At 41.0% G+C, this 15,058-nt stretch overlaps 1 protein-coding gene across 3 annotated transcripts in view; it reads left to right on the top strand.

The window, feature by feature from the left end:
* Window positions 1-15,058, top strand: part of ABLIM1 (actin binding LIM protein 1) — a 196,473-nt gene that overhangs the window by 36,378 nt on the left and 145,037 nt on the right. Inside the window, exon 1 of one of the 3 annotated variants that reach the window (XM_065843402.2) lies at window positions 7,399-7,573. The exons of 1 other annotated variant lie outside the window; for it this stretch is intronic. In XM_065843402.2, coding sequence (XP_065699474.1) covers window positions 7,561-7,573 — 13 coding nt within the window. In that variant the 5' untranslated portion in view covers window positions 7,399-7,560. Of the gene's footprint in view, window positions 1-7,398; window positions 7,574-10,717; window positions 10,829-15,058 lie in introns of those variants that run through there. One more of the 3 variants, XM_065843406.2, reaches the window with a different exon arrangement.

The following is a 15,058-nucleotide window of genomic DNA, read 5'->3' as shown; positions in this document are numbered from 1 at the left end:
TTATGGACCAAATGGGTGGACTACAAGGTTTGTGAAAACCTGACTAGACCTTCAGGCTCAAAGTGTCGGTGTTTTGAAGTCCAACTGTCTGTGCCAAGCAATGTGCCTCAGGGCCTGATGCTGGAGTTACTGCTGTTCAACATCTTTGAGTGCCCCAGCTTGTGGGGCAGAATTGTCCCCTTAGCATGTTCAAAAGTGACACCAGATCAGTGCACTGGAAGGAGAGCAGGGCTGCCATTCAGAGGGACTTAAGCAATCTGGAAGAATGGGCCGGCAGGGAGCTTGAGACGTTCGGCAAAGATAAATGCGGCCTCGCATGTTGGATGAAACAGCTGAAGGAGCTGGCTTTGTGTAGGCCTGGGCAAGAGAAGGCCAAGGGCTGATACCATTACTGGCTTCAACTATTCACAGAATGACAGAATCACAGAATGTCAGAGATTGAAAGGGACCTCAAAAGATCATCCAGTCCAATCCCCCTGCTGGAGCAGGAACACTTAGATGAGGTTACACAGGAAGGTGTCCAGGCGGGTTTTGAATGTCTGCAGAGAAGGAGACTCCACAACCCCCCTGGGCAGCCTGGGCCAGGCTCTGGCACCCTCACTGAGAAGAAGTTTCCTCTCATATTTACATCTTGTGTTCCAGTTTGTACCCATCACCCCTTGTCCTATCATTGGTTGTCACCGAGAAGAGCCTGGCTCCATCTTCGTCATACCTGAATGGGTCCATGTTTTCTCTATAGCCCCCTTCCCCAACTCTCCTTGGTGCACAGTGAAAAGGTGCAAGACAGCAGTCACAAATTGCGTCAGGAGATATTCCAGCTAAATAGAAAGTTTGTTTTTTTGTTTGTTTTTTCCACAGTGATAATATGGGCTAGAGAGGGTGAGCAAGCTGTAGATTTTCAGAAGTTGATGGAAAAAGGCCCCGAGCAACTTGATTTGGTTTTGAAAGTAGCCCTGCTTTGGGCAGAAGGTTGGACTAGAGATCTCCAGAGGCCCCTTCCAGCCTGATTTATTCTCTTGCTTCTCTTTTAAGACTCAGGGATTCTGATGGCAGCAGAATGTGGGGCTCCTGCCCTTCAGCAATCCAATCCACTCTCTGCAGGGGGTAGGCACAGGCTGTACTTTTTTTTAGGCTGAAATCTTTTTATCCTTACTCATATCTTAAGGGACAGTAAGGATATCAACGGGCTGCCTGTAAAAGCCGTAAGGAAGAATCTGACACCGGAGGAGTTTCAGCATTCACTAAGAAATGATCCCCTTCTCCACACCGCAAGCATTGCTCTTGTCAGGGCTCTTCCTTTTAAACTCTCTCCTCCTGATGGGGAATGACCTGACAAGTGAGTGATGGTCAATGTGAATTTCTGTATCTTCAGTCCCGTGTCCCACGTGTAAGTCCTGGTCAGAATTCCTCTTACTTTAGCAGAAAATTTGGGCAGAATGGAGAAAGAAGTTCCACTTGGATGAGCTCTCTGTACTCCTGTTGAGAGTTTAGATTGCGGGGTGACAATCAAACCCTGGCAGATGTATTGTTAACCTCCTCTTCCCCCCGCTTTCCCCTTTTTGCCCCTTCCTCTCCCCACTTCCCACTCAGGACAGGCGATCGGGAGGGAAAGAAGGACAGAGAGAAGAGAGTTGGAAAAATTAAAGATGTTTTACTAATGCTACTAATAAGAATAGAGAAAATAATACAAAATATACAAAACCAACTTTGAAAGTCTCAGCAACTGCAGAGCCAGCACCCAAATTCGTGGACTGGACTCTGCAGCCAACCGGAGCTGGATTCAGTCTGTCACTAGGCCTCAGTTCGCAGGGACGACTCGCAAGGTCCTCTCCTAATGTCAGCCATAAGCAAAAAGGGACGAAAAGGGATGAGATCCTTGTGATCTCCCACTTTTATATGAAGTATTCACATGAATGGAATGTTATACACAGTTGGTCAGTTTCTTGGTCACCAGTTTCTCATTGCCCCTCTCGCGAGATGTCCATCTGTGCTTATCAATAACTTCACATTGCATTGCTGTGTTTACCAAAACATGTATCTGGTTCTCCAGGACAATGCAGCTAATATGAAGGCTTTAGCTGACAGGCAAATTCACTAAAAGAGAAACTTGTTTTTTAACAAAACCAGGACAACTCCTAGAGTGTGGTTTATAATGTAATGTGGAACTACTGGTTAGATGTAGCAGGTAGCAGCGGATGTGGTTCTCATTTTCTGTCCTTTGAAAACAGAGACTAAATAAATAAATAGAAACGCTGGTTCTGCGAGCCATCCCTTATGCATTTTAACTAGAAGCAAATGCCATTGCCCTACTTCTAAATAAAACTTGCAGCTATAAAATCATGTGAATGTCAATTAAAAGGATAGATCTCCCTTTCTCTGTCAATTTTAATCCTGCATGTTTCTGATCGTTTAACTTTCTTTACTGCTTATTTGTTAGATAAACAGAGTGCAGATACTCCTGGGGTCTGTTATGCTAGCACTTTTTTTTTCTGCTTACTGTAACAAAATACGAACAACAACAAAACCAAGACCCAAACGTTATTTACTCAGGTTCTCTAGTGTTTAAGATCCTGATATTTCCAGTGAGGCTATTGACCAGACAGGTTTTGAATTTAAGGCTGTAAAAAACCCATTTTGTTTACGTTCCTATATCACCTTTTTTAGTTGTTGTGATACGAAAGAAATGTTCTTGGTCTAGAGTCACATCTCATATGTAGGAATTTCAGTGGTAGTAAAATTTTAATGAAAGCATTTTTTATATAGTCCAAAAGGCTGTGATAAAAATTGCCTTGCAGCAACAAAAAAAGAGCTATAAGGCATCATTTGAATTCTTCCAGTATTCTTGTCTATCAACTGTGCTTTATACTTAAAGCACATGGAGGACTATAAAAGCCTTTAACTCTTTCAGATTTGCCTCTTTTAGCACATTTTTGAGCCTTGGTCTTTGGATATATTGGTGATTTATCTACACAATAGTTATCATATTAAGACAGTTATTTTTTTTCAGTTGGACTATATTGTTCATTTGTTCTCATTTTTAATATTCCCATCAGGCACATCCGTACTTCAAAGAAATGAACAAAACTGAAAAACTGCCTTGTGGGTTCCTGCCTACACTTCCAAGTTCTCTGCCTGGCTTTCCTTCTGATCTGTGGTGTGCAAATTTAGATTCATTAATTCCTTTCTATGTCGTATTTTTGTCTCCTGTCCAGTGGTTCTCTCACCTGTTCAGATTTTAATTGGTACAGGAATGTTACTGTGTTTGTTACAGGTCTTAGCCCAGCACTGTCTTGCCCTCTGTAGAAGCCTGTAGGCTTTATTAAAATAAGAATGAAAATGTCTGCACTTCTTGTTTTCTCCTGAAACAATACTGTGGTTTTTCTGGAAATGGAGACAGAACTTAACCATTGTTTTTTTACTCTGGTTACAGAATGATGCTTCTGACCCAACTTGAGCCACCAGAACAGCTTAATGCGAGAGTGACTGATAAGAGGTTTGGGTTTTTTTTGACATGGTAATACAAAACAGGGCAAATGAAACATGGACAAATTTGTAAGCTTGAATATTTATTCTTGAGAAATTACTAATAAAGGTGGAAGATATTATAGTTCATACACGTGTTGTAAGGTGGACAAGAGAAACATAGGGGGCTGCTAATCAAGTATACTGGTGACACACATTTGAGAGGTGTATTCCGTGTCAAATGGGGATTAGCACATAGTGAGGTTTAGGGCAAATTGTTGGAATAGGTTGAAATTTGGTTTTACTAAGAGACGTTTGTGCGCTTGGCGACTAAGGAGGATTTTTGCTGTACAGAAGGAGGTTTTTTGGGGGGAATGACTGTAGAGAAGAACGTATATCACAGTATCACAGTATGTTTGGGATTGGAAGGGATGTTTGATGGCAGGATGGTGGTGGACAGGGCTCTAAACAAGGATGTGTTGCTTCAGCCTAACAAAAGAGAAAATATACCTGTCAGGACATACAACCAAAATTATATGACACTTATGAAGGGTGAAGAACCATTTTAACTAGTGGATGATGTTGTCACCAGAAAAAGGTTTATGAACATCCCATTAACGAATGTAGTATAGGAGTTAGAAGAAACTTAATCTCCACACCGGCCTTCCAGTGGAACTTGTGAGTGTTCCATGTTTTAAGTTGGAACTTGATAAGGTTCTGTAAGGAGCTGTGTGGTGTAATAGCCTGTGATTGCTGACAGCTGATACACTGGGAAGTTGTATCTGTTCCTTCCATCTGGGTATGATATTTTTCTACGCAGTGCCACACCGAAATTTCTTATAAAAAAGAACAGTGAAGTCTTCCCTTTAGAGATTGCATTATCGTTTTCTTTCCATTCTTGCGAAGGATGGAATATCAGAAAGACACTGGTAAATTAAATCAACTTCCGCTTTAAAGAGTCCCACCAGGTGATGTGTGAATCTGGCTGCTGGGAACGGGCACAGCCTCAGGAGCCCAGCACATGGAGCATTGCTCACATCCTGGTGTATCACACCACACGCTGTTCCCAGCTGCCAGCCAGGTGCGATGGCTTGTACTGAAAATCCAGACACAGATAATGCCGCTTGTGTTAAGGCTGAGGAAGAACATTTTGCAATACTGACTTGTGCCTATCACTGTTTATGCTGCGAGCTAGGAAATTCTACATTTTCATGCAGGTTTTTATAGAGAAAATTGTTACTACATCCCTGTTTTTCTGTGTCTCTTTGCAGAGCATAAACAGAACATATGAAGAAGTTTCCCTTGACATGAAAGAAAAAAAGTGGACAGGAAAAAAGGAGGCGTTGTTTAAAGTGTCTTCTTTTTTTAAAAAATACTGTTGTGCTTGCAGTGACATACACTGAAAGTAGTATTTTGCATTTCTGGTCGTTTAAGCTTGCTGTAGCAACATTCACATGGGCAAGATGCATACGTGAACATCAGTAAGTTTTCTTTCGTGTACAGTGCTTACAGGCCTAGGTTTTATTTTAGTGTAATGGAGACCAACATTTTTATTTCTGACAGTCTTCACAACTGTTGCTCATGGTGAATGAATCCTTCAGCCAGGACTTTCATTTAGGACTTAGCTCACTTCTTTGAGGCTTAATAGTCTTCCTTGAAAAAATCAAGGATGTAAATATTATCCTGCTACTGACAGAATGTAAATATTTTTCATTTCCCTGAGAATCGTTTGGCAAGTGTATCATATTTGCAACCAACTTGTATCAAAATTAGCACCATTCAAAAAGATCTGTTGTAAATTTTGTAAAGGTAATGACCGAAACACAGGATCAGGATTTCAGTATGTAGTACAGCGTTTAGTAACTCGCCAAAGATGACGGAAAAAAGATGGCAAGAAATTAGGATTCAGATTGTCAGCGGATGTAAACTGATCCCTCCACTAACATCATCTTTCTCAAAGGTAAAGTTGGTATTTTTGGTGGGGTTTTTTTAGTATCAGGGAGCAAAATCAACCATAACTAGCTAAGTATCGGGCCCAAAGTTATTTATTGTAAAGATCTGTTAAATGCCAGCCTTGCATCTCACTAAAAATTGCTCCTTAAGCTTAACACACTTCCCTTCTGAAAGATAAAGCACTTGCTTAACCAACAAGTTGCCAATAAAAAATAGAATTATGGAAAAGTTAATTAATGAGGTGGTTTTAATAGGCTCTGTTTTATTTCTTGGCAACAGAAAGTATATGATAGTGGGGTGTCTGCCAAATGTTTTATCTCCCTGTTATCCATTTGTGATCCATTGCCTGGCGCCTGAATTAAAAGCTGAGTCGGGGAAAGCAGTTGGTATCAGCGAGTTCCCAAGCTGCCTTCGAGAGTGGGAAGGCAGAGAGAGGTTGCACGTTATTGTAGCTTTGCAAACACTTCGCTTAGCTTAAGGAAAGACAAGGTTGTTAAGTAAATCTTTAAATGAAGTGTAATGGGACACTGCCTTTTTAGTCTGAGAAACTATTTAAAGCTCGGTGTATCACAACTGGAATATTTGCATTTCTTGCAAGTGTACATTGAAATCCCAGGAGAATTGACTCAGTCTCCTTCCTTCCTGCATGGATATGTTGGGGAACGTGGAATTTACTCCTGCTCTTTGCCTTCTGATAATGATTGTAAGGACACGGACGCCTGGGCTTTTTCACCAGGGCTGTCACTAGCTCAGTGTGGGACTTCAGAAAATCATTTGGTGTCTATATGGGAGGAAATTTGAAAACTATCTGCCTAAATTTAGATCTCTGAAAACAAAGAGTTTGTATTTCTGCAGATGTTAAGTCTTCAAAATATTCTAAAATCTTTGTGCAGAGAAAGCATGTAGAGAATGATTATTTTATTTTAAGTGGTTGGTTTGTTTGCTTTTTATTTTTTCCTGAGGACATAGGAATTTTGGTCTCAACCAGATCGAATCAGCAGGTTTAAAAGCAAAAAAAGCTATTGTGGATGTGTTTCTTCATATAGCACTGGAATACAGGATGGAGTTCACTGCTTCAGAGTATAAAGCAATGAAGAGGAGGGAGACATTCTGAAATGGAATATCAGAGACAGGTGTATTGGCAGCTGTTAAACACTGACCTGGAGACAATCATCTCCAGCTAAACCACCATTTTGCTGTAATGTGAGAGAGAATCTAGAAGGACCACTCAATATTTACCCTGGTTCATCTATTTTTCTTCCCTTAAGCACTTCCTCTTGACTACTAGCAGAGGCATTGCAGGTTTTAGATCTTTATGTATGCCTTACCTAATTAAAATACTGTACAAGTTAATTAATGTTTTTAAAACAGTGAGATCATCAAATGAAATGGATATGCAAGAATTTCAAATGATGTCTGAAGGGGAAGGAAAGGTCTTTATCTAACTACAGAGATTCAGTGTTCTGCCATTGGCCAAAGCTTTCTCATAATGAATTTATCCACAGGCTGCTGCCCTGGATTCTAGACGTGTCTGGGTACTGGTAGTTCTGTATTAATACAGTCTCCTTTTAAAACTGTGTGACAGTTTACAAAATGCTCTGGGATATAGTAGGATGAAAAACGCATAAATACATGTAAAATGCTCTAATTAAGATGCAATTAGCAATGCACAAGAAAGAAGTGTTTGCCTGGCTACACTTTATGTCTATAAAGTTTCATTTTCTGGAGCACAGAATACATGGCATATCACTTGTTCTAAGCAGTTGCACTTGAAAATAATTGCTGTGTAAAAGCTCTGAGGAGGTTATTGTAAATTTGTTTCTGCTGCGAGACAGAGGCATTGAAAGTGATGGAATAATTTCACAGGATGAGGAGAAAATTCCGGAGGAGTCACCACTGGACGCTGTAAATGAGCAGCAGAATTGCTATTCCAGCAGTCAGGAGTCTCGCCTGGACGGGCGGGTGAGGGGAACTGCTGAGGGAATGAGCAAGAGTCAGGTTGGGCTTTTCCTCCTGTGATCTCTTGGTTCTGCTGCTGTCGCTTTGGAACCAGCTCTGGTGAAAAGGTTGTGGCACCGCGGGAACTGTGTAGGGACATTTTCTCTGATGTGGGACTTGGGGCGAGAAGAAATAAGAAGATAAGCTATGAAGGAACAGGGTAAGCTAATTTCCTTTGATAAAAGCTTATTTGTTTCGTTAAAGTCTCTGTCTTTTTTTTTTTCTGTTGTGGTTTTGTTTTGTTTTAAATACATCATGTTCAACAGAAGGTGTAATTGTTAGACCATTGGGTTGGGATGCACAAAACCTAGACTCAGTTTCTAAGCTGGGCACAGAGTTTTGTGGTTCTGGACAGATCACTTAGTTTGCCTGGTATTTTCTTCACGGGAAGAATATCTCAACAGGGATAAAATCTTCCAGGGCACAGGCTGAGCTAATACAGTCTTATGTTGTCTAGGAAGAACTGCTTTTGAAATCTGAAGGAGAAATTGTGGTGTCTTGTGTGTCTCCCACTGGGCACGACAGGAACCTGCTGCCTCCTGAATCCTGTGGCTGTCTGAAGCAGCTGATAAGGTTCTTGATCAGTAGGTTTTCTGATAGCAGGTAGTTTGTAATTGTGGCTGCTTCTGTTTGGGTTACGTGAAATCTAGAGGAGAAAAAAAGGCAATGAAAGAAAATCAAAATCACAGAAATGAATTCTTAAATTAGTGTCAGATTGTTGGTCTGTGTAGTGGAATCACGGAGAACAGTGCTGTCTTGCTGTTCTTCTGGCACCAGCGTGATTCTGCATATCCCTTGCAGCATGGGGATTGATTATTCTCAGTCACTTTGTAGGAATTACAATAGGCCTGAGAACTGTGTAGGATGGAATAAGCTAAATCCGATAAAATTACTAGAGAACTAACAGCCAGCAGGTCTCTGCTGAGCTTTAATGGCCAACAAAAACATCTCTCTGCTGAGCATAATAGACTGCAATGTTTCAAAGTCTAGTCACTTGACGAGATTTATGTGGTTTTTTTCATGGGAACAACATAAAATGTTTATGGCAGCACACTGGCAGATTTCAAATGCTGCAGAATTTCTGGGGATTAGACCTTCAGCATTGGGAAACGTGTACAGAAATTAGTGAGATGAGACTCAGGACTAGTGCAATGTGTGGGAAGTGATTGCTTCTCACGTCGTGTACTAAACTACTACCTATGATCAGTTAATTTAACATAAATGAAAATCAACATATAATCAATTGTGTTGCAGAGGTAACGTGTATGTGCCTACAGAACTATACAAAAGACAAGTTAATACCTGTCTCAAATATAGCATCTAAAGCTATAGCTACTAGTAATAGCTAGTGTGAGCGTGATGACTTGTACAGTATGTAGATGTATATTGAATCATTCTCATCTCCCTTCTCTTTCATCTCTTCAGCTAAATAAAAAAGATATAAATGTGGTTACCTGCAGAAGTCACACTGGGGGAAACTCCAGGAATTGGTCTCTCAATGAGGACAGGAAAACTTAATTCTGGACCCACAGAACTTCTCTTCACCGTTGTACCTGAGCTGGATACACAATACACAGTTGTATCTAGGAGCAGAGGAAATAAAATAACTAAATGCTGGTGGTCAGCACTTCCTAGGAATGTAGTGCTTTAATTTTTTTGTCTGTAGAATGGGAATAATTGTATCTGCTTACCACATCAGAGTGGCAGTAACGGTAATTAGAGTGTGGAATGCTGTGATTATTAAAAAGAAGAACAGGGGTGGAGAGAAAGCAGCATTTCTGATGAGCTAATGGTTTTCAGTCAGGCACATTTAAAGTCCAAGCGGAGTGAACGCCCTGTCCTGCACTCCACTTAATTTGGCAGCAAATGAAATGTGTAAAGCCAGAGGAGCAGAACGCCAGACTGAGAATAAAGGCAGAGAAACCAGATTCTGTGCCTGTGTTTACATTTGTCTGTGCGTCTGCATGAGTGTCTATTTTTAACAAGCTGGCTGAGAAGATGACAATTCTTTGCGGGGAAAATGAAGTCAAGAGTTCAGGAAATTCAGGATTTAGTGTTTGAAGCAGGGGATGAAACGTAGTTGGCCAAAATTTGGTTGGACTTAGCAGTTCCCACCCAGGAAGCCGAAAGTTTTTGTGTGTTTCTGGCATCTTTTCATGCATGTTTAGAGGAGAAAAGGCATTTTTTTGTCTTCTAAAGTGAAATCTTAGGGATAAAATGTGATTTGTGTTACAACAGCATCTCTCAATCCATAATAAAGTACAGAGTACGGTAAGTGTGCTCCAGGGAGGGCTTCGGGCTGCAAATTGTCAGTGTCTGCACCTTGTGTTTGGCTGCTTTTCAGTCTCATTTCCTAGGACATGAGGGTTATACAAGTGCTCTGTCAGCCTTCCCTCCCTCCTCCTTTCAGAGAAACAGAACTTAAAGATACTAAACAGTCATTGGGGTGCAGGAGAAAGAGTGAAAGGAGTGTGTGGTTTAGGAGGTATGGGTAGAAACTGAAGATGTTGGAGCAGTTATGGAAGACAGCTTAAGGGTCTGTGCATGGATTTAAAGGACATGGAGAGGAACTGGGAAAGCAGACAAATGGCAAGGAACTGAGAGTATTTCTGGGAATGCTATTGCCAAGAGGATGTTACATGGAGACAGAACAAACCCGACGGGTGTTGAGGATGTTGCACGCAAATCTGTCAGAGAAAAACGATTCATTAATTCAGCTGCTCATGGAACAGTTTGTCTCTGGATCTGTACAACTACGTAGAAGGAAATGCCTGGAAGTCTACACTTCGAGTTGGCCTAATTGTCTCTGTCTGGGTGGGACGTTGTGGGAGCCTAGAGAAGATGGCCAGGACTTTTACTTTCCCTGCTGTGTGTAAGGAAAGTGATAACGGTATTTCTTCGATCCCCATCTTCCACAGGCCCTTACCCTTTTGTTTAGGTGCAATATATCCGTAAATGAAAAGCGGTGGAGTAGAGATGAGACAGAGCGAAAGAGAAAGAAAACAGTCTCAGGACAAAATTGAGTCAAGCTTTGAGGCTGGTTAGGGTCCTTTCATGTGGAAAAGAAAGTTACCAATAATATCAGCTGCTCTGAGACAGTCAATACATGGAAACATGTCACTGAAGGACAACACACCATGGTCCTGATGACTCATGGAATATCTAGAGGAAAATAGTCACTCTTCCTTTAAACTGTTTGGGAACACGGACACACCTGCTTTGCTCAGGCCACTCCCTTAGTCCTGTTCAACCCAGGAAATACGAGGAGTAAAGCCATAGAGTGAGAAGGATCTCTGCTGTTCCTCCAGCTTGTCATCTCTCCTCCGAAAGGCTGTAGCTTTTGAGGTCCAGGAACATTACTGCCTGAGAGCCCAAATGGAAGTAGAAATACATCAGAGCTCCGCAAACGGCAAAGGTTCGTCCTGGGCTATAGCTTTGCTATTGAAATCTCTATTGAGAATGTCATAGGTTAAGCCATCCATAGGACATTAGTTCTTGGATTTACAGAAGAAAGGTTTTCTTCTGAGGCTGAGGAAGTTCTGCTGAACTGAAATTGGGATGTTTGTTTCTAGAGCAATTTATTTTAATTTGTTTTTCCTGTACTGATTTAACAGTTAAACTTCTCCGTCTGTTGTATTCTGTGAACAGTGAACTTTGTGACAGGGCTGACCAGTGTGTGCTTGTAGCCATGTGTCTGTCCCCTGGACTGGATTTTTTAATATAAAGAGCAGAGCACAACTCAGTGCAATTAAACCCAGGCTTGTTATCCATGTGTATTTTTGTGAGAGGTACCTCACTGCTCTGTTTTGCAGTTTCTCGGTAAAGATGATGCTATTGCTGTGGGGCAGGTTCTGTACAAAGAGCTGTTAAAGTTTTGTAATGGAAGGTGGCACAAAAGGTCAGAGTATTATTAATTAATGCTTTGAATGAGAAGCTGATAACTGATCTGGCTTAGGGTGCTGTTGAGGGCAGCATTCTTTGGAACGTAACCTGAGGAAACATTGTTGTACAAAGTGTGACTTAGTGACCCGGCACACCTACAAGTCCTGGCTGTCCTGCCACCGTGTGTCACCGCTGTTGGCTGGCAGCAGGACCTGGAGCAGCTGCCACCGAGCAGCACTTGTTCCCCGAGCAAACGTGCTGCAGGTGTGACCGTACAGCACACAGTCCCAACGTGCAGCAACCCGCGCGGAGCTACCAGGAGGCGTGAGTCAAAGCGCTTCGCTTCTAAACACCGAAAGCATGCTCAGCGCAGTTTTGGTGGTAACTTACAGCAAAGTGGATACTCTTTGAATCCAAGAGGCATGCAGATCTTAGTTTGCTTAGTAAACATTTCTCTCTTTTTATACCACAGTCTTCTGAAAAGGTGGGCGAAGAGGCATAAATATGGAAAGTTATATTTAGCTATCTTGGTAACTCAAGGGTGTGTAGTTGTTTTCTCTGTTATGCTTGGGCAGATAAATAAACCTTTAGGGTATCCCTTTGACTTCAGGGGTTAAAACTGGAAGAAATCAAGTCTTATTTTTTCTTTATATTGTCTAATCCAATATTTGTCACTTAAAAATAGTGCTCACACAGATATCTTATCTTTATGGATCTGGAGCTTAAAAATGTGCAGGTAGACATACTAAAGAACTGTGTATTTATCTTCATTAAAAGTATCAATTTACCTTAAAAAAAGCCCACAACCCCAACTCTCTACCTACTGTTCATAACAACAACAAAAAAAGACTTTTTCCATTGCTAATTAGTCTTTTAGGCCACACAACCTAATGTTGAACTAGATGTAACAGTTCTGTTTCTGTTGTTTCTCCCAATGTGTGCCGAATTAAGTGTGCAAAATTACTTCTTTTTCCCTCCTTATTTCTTTACTATTTATTTTTAAAGTACTATCTTGGGTTTATTATGTCAATATAAATTTGTCAGAAGTACAATACAATAGCATTTGGTTAAATTGTTGTGATGTGGTGAACTATTATATCATTAAGTGAACATACTGACCAAAGTAACATTTGTCCAAGTCCTGTGGGGGATCATTACAGTGAGGTTGGGCTGAATACCTGGTTCTCCACCTCCTGGCCAGATAGATTGAGAACTGGGGAGGTCTTCCTTATATATCTCTCCCTGCTTTGGCCAGTGCAGGTAACCTTGTCTGTGGATGTGAAAACCTCTTCTCACTGGTGTGTCCTGTGAGATGAATACATGTAATTTCATTAAAGTAATGAGAACAGATTGTTTTATTTTTCTTTAGTTTTTAAACACTTTCACGTGCTGGCTTTCACATTCTAGAAAAATGACACACTGGTTCTTTCTGTCGGTTATCTGTTTTGGATTGCAAGGCCTGACCTTATTCTGATGATAATCCGGTAAGCAGCTGGAGACCTGAAATCTTGTACTTCTTCAGAATCAATTAATTGATTCTAGGAAAAGTACTGGAAGGGTTTGGATTCCAAAGAAATCATAAATGTGGGGAAAAAACTCAATAACAAAACAATCAGAAAACCAATATAAAATAATGCATCATCTTGTAATTCATTCATGGTTAAAAAGGAAATAACAGGAAGCTGCCAGCTAGTTTCAATCTGAAAATATGCACAACATATGTTTATAACACAAGGTTCACTACTGATAAGTCCTGTGATGGTCAGCACCTGTTTTAACTGATTCATCTGAAAATATTGCTTTATGCTGCTAGAAGTAATTCATCAATCGGTTTTTATTAGCACAGCCTGACAGGTTGGCTGGCTTGCCTACTTGCTTTGATTCTTGTTGCTGTTTTTGCTGTTGTTTTGCTGTTCTCCTCTGCAGAACTATTCCTAAATCATTCCAGGGCAAAACTGCTACCAAAAAACTGAAGATGCACAGAGAGTGTTAATACCAGAAGCGATGCTGAAGCTGATCTGCATGGGAAAGGGAGGGTTTTTTGTCATTGATTTGTGTCAGTGCTAAATCTGTATATTAAACAAGTACCACAGTGGTAATATCAACACAAATAAAATAAAACTAAACTTTGCTTTAGACTGAGGGAGTGTTTACACTTAAAACCACAAATGACCAAACCTCCTAGTTTGCACTAGTAGAAGTTCTTTGCACTCTGCATAAACTGCGGAATCAGTTCCCATTGTGGAGGAACTGTCTAGACGCAAAATTTAATGTAACCATCTGGACTTTACATCATGTTTTAGTTACAATTTAAAAATAATTTTAAACCTACACTTTCATTTAAAGTTCACCCGCTGGAAAAACTCCTTTTGTTAGCAGCCCATGATGCGCACGGCCTTAACTGGCAAACCCAAATAACCTCAGGAGGCGGAATTTGGTCAGGCAGTGGCAGGGTAAGATCAAGAAATGCTGCTGTAGACCATTGTTGCAAATATAATATGGTAAATATCAATCAAGCAGTGGGCAAAGTGGTCTTAGATTCTTTGTAGCAATTCCATTTGACTCATTCACCACTCCCATGTTTATGATACCACTGAAACTATTATTCCCAGTATTGTAAGACCTTATTTCCTACCTTCTGTTCCAAAATTGTAGCTTGCTACGTGCTGAATGCCCTCTGCTTCCCCTGCAGGATCAAGACTCTTGATATAGCGCTACCTTTGAATAACTCTCATAGGATTTGATGGGCACGGCTTCACAATGTTATACATGTCAGGGAAATACCATGAGATAAGGCCACTAGTGTGCTGAGTGACAGTGGAGAAGAACAATCCCAGCTGTACCTGTCGTCAGGTCAAGGACATTTTTGTCCTTTTTAAATATTGAGGAAAATAACCAAGCAAAATGAGACCCTGAGGTACCCAGAATGATCAAATTCTCAGATTATCAAATACTAGTAGTTAAATGATACCCTATATGTAATTTCCTGTCATGAATAAATTAAACCAAATTCCAAATCCTTTGTCTGCCCCATCAATTGTATTTTCAGATGTGTCCAGGCCTCGTTTTTGCCTGTACAAAACACGGTCCCTGTGTGAGAAGTGAGCTGCCAGTGGAGTTGTAGTTTTGCTTATCTGACAGTTTGTGGATTTTTAACGTGGCTGTCGATGGCCGGTGTGAGTGCGGCTGATGGCACCGGGAGATAGCACTGGCCGCCAGGGAAGGGTTCAGCAGCGCTGTAGGATTCATTTAATTACGAAACAAAGAGTAGCCAACACGGCGTATTTAAAGCTGCTTTTAGTAGGAATGTTGGCAGTGGATGAACTGGCCTGATGTCATTTCTGGCATCCTGTATCTTGCTGCCATACTTTCCACTATATAGAAAGGTAACCTCCTATTCTTAGTTTTGACAGACATTGACAAAAAGTTTCTGCCGGCTTCTGGTAGGTGGTTAAATTAGTCCTTATCGTATGAAGAAGGAATCTCTTTCAGGGCTTTGCTGAAGTTAGGAGAGGGCACTGTGAGTGCAAAAGTTGTTCTGTTGGAGTCACAGCACGCTCCAAGGGGGCTGTGATGTTGGAGACCTTGAGAGTTTGATGCAGCGAGAGAAATACTTAATTCTTCTAATGATCACACGTGCTGGTTCTACATCTACAGCAGAAGATCCACTGTTAGGAGAGCATGGGGAATGTTAAACTAAGATGTTCAAGAAGTCCTGCAATGGCCTAGGGAAACCTTTCTTCTGATATAATTATTTGTTCAA

The sequence above is a fragment of the Patagioenas fasciata genome, chromosome 8 (genome assembly GCF_037038585.1).
Source record: "Patagioenas fasciata isolate bPatFas1 chromosome 8, bPatFas1.hap1, whole genome shotgun sequence".
In the NCBI taxonomy this organism is placed as follows: Eukaryota; Metazoa; Chordata; class Aves; order Columbiformes; family Columbidae; genus Patagioenas; species Patagioenas fasciata.
Note: the sequence above shows the minus strand (reverse complement) of the source record. Positions and strands in the feature narration are given on the sequence as shown.